At 46.1% G+C, this 5,523-nt stretch overlaps 1 protein-coding gene across 1 annotated transcript; it reads right to left on the reverse strand.

Annotated features, from left to right (window-relative positions):
* Positions 1–4,550: 4,550 nt before the first annotated feature.
* Positions 4,551–5,491, reverse strand: LOC112818842 (olfactory receptor 2F1-like). The gene is given in 2 exon segments (XM_073890743.1): positions 4,551–4,951; positions 4,954–5,491. Coding segments are annotated over 2 exon segments (939 nt in total).
* Between the last annotated feature and the right edge of the window lie 32 nt (positions 5,492–5,523).

Consider the following 5,523-nt stretch of genomic DNA (forward strand, 5'->3'; position numbering starts at 1 on the left):
GTTTGAAAAAGTCAAGGCCAAGAGAGTTTAAATGATTTGCCTCAAATCCGCTGAATCAGTGAAAAAGTGATCCTTGCTATCTTGCCTTCTTTGTGTGTGTTGGGTCTTCCCTTAGTCTTACTTTCTTAGGTCTTGTTCCAAAACAACGTTTCAGAGTATCTTAGATCCAGGGAAGAAGTAGTAAACATCAAGTGAGATAATGTGTGAGAAAACCCTCATAAATTTCAGAGCATCATCTAAATGAGAAGGATCTATATTAGAGATATGAGAGATGGGTCATAGAATCCAGTGAAATGCAAATGAAAATAATTCAACCCAAGTCATTTTAAGCAGGCTTGAAGATGGGGCTCATGGCTGGATGGGGAAGAGGGCAGAGCCCTGGGACACACCCTCTCCCTCTAGCCGGTTGGAACCCACGCTTTTCCTCCTTTCAGTCCTTCTTGCCCAGAAGGTGTCACTGTAGAAAATGCTAAGAATAGAGACTGGCTTTGGCAGGGTACCTTGCTGATTTTCAGAGCCCTGCACCTGGGATGGAGCCCCAGATTCCCACTGAAACTATTTCTTTCATCAGTGCAGTAAGTAGCCAAACTTTACCCGCCCAAATGTGGCTCCTGAGTGCTCAGAACAGCATTAACTGGAATTCTCACCACGGAAGAGAATAAAATGCAAAATGACAACACAGAAGTGAAAAAAAGCTGGAAGGAACTTTTAGGATCATCATTTCCACCTTATCACTTTACAGAATGAGAAAACAGGCTTGGGGAGCAGAAGTGATTGTGCGAGGTGGTTCCGCCAGCTAGGAGCAGAGCTGGAACTGGGTCTGGAATCAGAAGACCATATTCCCACGGTCTTCCTTCTGCATCACGTTGTGTGATCACTTGGAGCGCAGACTGTATCACAGCAGGTTGTGGGGAGCAGCATCCCCACAAAATAATGTGTGCGACAGGTTTGATTTATGGAGGGGAGGGTGATGTCAGGAAAGGTGTAGTGTTTAGAATGCTGCTCCTGGGGGACTTTGAGCTGCTGAAAAGTGATGCAGGGAAACTGGCTGACGAGCATGTTGGATAGGCCAGCAGACTGGTGGCCCAGTTCATTAGATCAGCTGACCTCCTTCCATTTCATTGGCAAAAGGGAAACATCCACCCTAGAGTTTAGTGAGAGTAGGGAGTCCCCACACCTGGACTCTCAGCTTTCTCTGCAGCCAGGGGTAGAATTGGAAAAACCCTCCACTAAGCCTTGCCTTTTCACTTCCCTTTTGTGACTTCTAACAAACGACCTGCTTGGAGGGTAGAGAGGGTGTTTTCTCTTTTTATTGTATCCCTTTCTCATTTCCAGCAGAGACTGGCACATGGAGTTGATGGCCTGACTGACTGAATGAACATCCTGGTAAGGAGTGGTTTCTTTAAAATTCATCCTCTCATCTAGAGCTCAGTATAGAACCTTCTTGTTGATGTTTTTTAGAGAGTCCACCCTGTAATAACACTTCAAGAATGACTCCACTCAGAAGAGTCTCTTGAGGGACTAGTTTTTTCCTCCCGATTAGTAAGTGCCCTTCAAATACACTGAATCTCTCTTTAAAGAGATAAGCGCCAAAAACTCTTTTTCTTTTTCTTCTATTTTTAATTTTTCTATTTTTATATTTTAGAGAGAGAGAGAGAGAGAGAGAAGATATGTGAGCAGGGGTGGGGGGGTCGGGGCAGATGGAGAGGGAGAGTCCTAAGCAGGCTCCATGCCCAGCGCAGAGCCTGACACAGGGCTCAGGCTCACCACCCTGGGAGCGTGACCTGAGCCAAAATCAAGAATTGGATGCTTAACTGACTGAGCCACCCATGAGCCCCCCAAATTCTTTTTTAAGTTCTAGAAGTCAAACAATAGGGTAAGTAGGAAAATATTTTGGACCTACCATCCCTTCTTCTATCTTGTAACTTAATGAATCAGCATCTTCTTTGGATAAACTAGATGTTTGCACTCCTTCCATGAACAATAGAATATAAGTATTATTTTATATACATAGGGTATGTTTTCATTATAATGATTACAAGTAATAGATTATCGTCCCTACTATATTGTAACTTAATGAAGGATTATAACTCAACCAGTAAAGAAGCCATATCATTGCCTTTGGTTGACACCTTCCAAGTTTTAATTGGTTTTATAAAAAAGAACCCCCATGCACAAAGTTTGCTCGTTCAGTGGTCTTGGTGGTCATTTTGTAGCCTGGCTGTGTTAGAAGGTGTACTAGGGTATCACACTGCTCAATGCTAGATGTTCCAGATAGGTGATGAAGATAAAAGAAAATATATTAAATTATAGGAGCTTGTGATTTGTTCTTCCTTGTTAAGTAAAGAGAAAGAACTGAGGTTTCCTTGCTGTGCAAAATGCAGACACTGGGCAAAGAACAGGCAAACACCTAAACACAGAGGCACTAGAGAAAGGAAAAGATAATTTGTTGATTTGGGAAGAGAACTTCATAGTTACAGAAGGATCTAAAAATGATGATGAGTTAATACATTTTGACTGGAGATGGGGCTGAGTGCCTCCCATGGGAGTGGGAGCAGGGAGGGAGGAAGGCCGATGAAGGGCGCTGGTGGTAGTAGGCGAGATGGAGGTGGGCAGGGGCTGAGGGAGGGAGTGAGAGAAGCTGACACTCAAGGGAGGGGAAGGAAGCAGAGGGCGTCTTAAATAAAAAATGAAAAAAAAAAAGTATTGCTGGACATTTCTCCAAAGAAGATATACAAATGGTCAACAAGCACCTGGAAAGATGCTCAGCGTCATTAGTCATTAGGGACATGCAAATCAAAACCAGAGTGGGATATCATTTCCTATCTCCTGGGATGGCTATAATCAAAGTAACAAAACCTAAGGGTTGGGAGGACGTGGAGAAGTTGGAACCCTCCCTGGGGTGGGTGGTTCAACCGTGGATGACAACACTTCGGCAGTTCCTCAAAAAGTTAAATATAGAATTATCATATGATCCAGCAATTCCACTCCAAGGTATATACCCCAAAGGATTGAAAACTGGTTTTCAAACAAAAACATGCACATGAACGTTTATAGCAGCACCGTTCACAGCAGCCAGTAGTTAGAAACAATCCAAACATCCCCTACCTGATGAATAAGGAAAATGTGTTTGTTTCCGTACCGTAGGAATATGATCCAGCCATAACAAAGGAGTAAAGCACTGTCACGTGCTTCAGAAACATGGCGCTCAGTGAAAGAAGCACAAAAGTATTGAATCCGTTTCAGTTAAGTATCTAGAGTAGGCAAATCCATAAAGGCAGAAAGCAGATCAGGGTTGCCAGGGCCTGAGTGGAGGGACGAATGGAGAGGGACTGTTTTAAAGGGTATGAGGTGCCCTTTTGGGGTGATGAAAGTGTTTTGGAACTACCTAGACCTAAGGCTGAATAATGTGAATATACTAAATGCCACTGAATTGTACACTTTAAAATGGTAAAAATCATGACTCATATGTGAATTTTATCTCAATTAAAAAAAAAGTTTTACTAGAATTTACAGTTTTTTGTTTATTTATGGGTGAGACAAACCAGATATCTGTAATATTGAGGTAAGAGATACTTTATTTTAATTTTTAAATGTTCCAAGAATTTTTCTGGACAGAACTGTCGCTGTTTTGCTTTCTGGGTTAGAATGGTTAGTGCTCAGTCACTCATTGTGTGTTACCAGAGTAGAGCAAACTTGGAAGCAGATTCCTTGCTGAGGAATCTGCTCATTTGGCTCACCTCTGATGGTGTGTGGCATGATAGTCAAGTGTGAATACTGAGTACATCTCTCTTTTCAGAAGAGTACATCCTTAGACCTGATTGTGTAGAAAGTATGTGTTTGAGGTTCAGAAGGTTTGACTTGCTGGCCGGCCATTTGCCACCACTGCAAGCCTGAGAGCCTGGGGGCATGCCGAGTGACATTCGTGTGACTCATGCACGCTCCAGTTCTGCTTATCAGGGTTGTAAGGATTGTTACTATGACTTTGGCTGTACGTCCCTGTGTGAATTCCCCACCCTGCTGAGCTGGGCTGGACCATGTGTGAGTCGCATGGGTGACCTTTGCACCTCTGGCCCAGTGACTGTTAGATCCCTTGGGCACAGTGAATTTTGTAAATTACAGCTCCCTCCTCCCCTCTTTCTTCTCACTGATTGCAGAAAAGCTTAGACACATAGTTGTAGATTTTTGAAGGAAATATACTTTCCTGGCATAAGTTTTGTGCATTGCCCTGACTTCTGATTTGATCTTCTTTTCCAATTCACATATGGTGGGTTATCTTTTTCTTTTTCTTTCCATTTAGTTTTCTGTAGTGTGTATGTATTTGTAAATTGTAATTCACATTTTTGGACTAAGTCAGGGACCAAAAAAAGAGCCCGGGGATACAATCCATTTCCCTATTACCTCAAAAGATAGTGAGTGGAGTAGATTGCGGTCCTCCTACCTGCTCCCTCGCAGCATGCACGTGCACAGACACGGGCATACATTATGCCGAGGACACACTCCAAGGTCCACGGTCTTTAGAGCGAGGCCTCTTATGATAAAGTTGCACACTAAAAGTTTGATTCAGAACTGCTCATCAGAACTCGACCCAGAGCGGCCTTCATCTCCTTGTTCCGCAGACTATAGATGAGTGGATTCAGCATGGGGGTCACCACAGCATAAAATAGCACCACCACCTTGTCCTGCTCGGCCGAGGCAGGGGAGCGAGGCAGCATGTAGGTAACCAGGGCCATCCCGTAAGACACGGAGACCACAGTGAGGTGGGAGGCACAGGTCCCGAAGGTTTTGCGGCATCCCCCCATGGAGTGGATCTGCAGAATGGCTGCCACAATGTAGGCATAGGACAGTGAGACCAGGCAGCAGGGCACCAGCAGCACCACCACACTGGAGGCCAGTATGACCACCTGGTTGAGGGTGATGTCAACGCAGGCCAAGCGGACGAATCCCGCGTCTCACAGGCCACGTGGTTCAGCACGCGGTGTCCACAGGTGGGCAGGCGCATGGTGACCATCGTCTCCACCACAGAATTTGCTAGGCCTACAAGCCAAGAGACAGCTGCCAGCCCAGCACAGCACCTGGGGCTCCTCACCGCCACGTAGCGCAAGGGGTCACGGACAGCCACGTAGCGGTCATAGGCCATAGCGGCCAGGAGCCGGAACTCGGTACCCCCCAGGGCCAGCGAGAAGAAGAGCTGGGTCCCACCTCGGATGAAGGAGATGGTCTTCTTCTCCAGCAGGAAGTGCACCAGCATCTGGGGCACCCCGCTAGAGGTGTAGCAAATGTCCACCACCGAGAGGCTGCAGAGGAAGAAGTACATGGGCAGGTGCAGTCGTGCGTCCCGTCCGATCAGGAGGATGATGAGCCCGTTGCCCAGCAGGGTCAGCAGATAGGCGGCCCCAAACAGGACAAAGGGTCCAGCCTGGGTCTGCCTGTCACTGGAGAGCCCCAGGAGGACAAACTCACTTTCCCAGGTCAGGTTGTCCCTCCTCATGGAGCAGGTGGGTCAGGCTGCCAGGAGAGAAG

Source organism: Callorhinus ursinus, unplaced genomic scaffold, assembly GCF_003265705.2.
Source record: "Callorhinus ursinus isolate GAN/ISIS: 27379988/994484 unplaced genomic scaffold, GSC_fseal_2.0 scaffold3379, whole genome shotgun sequence".
In the NCBI taxonomy this organism is placed as follows: Eukaryota; Metazoa; Chordata; class Mammalia; order Carnivora; family Otariidae; genus Callorhinus; species Callorhinus ursinus.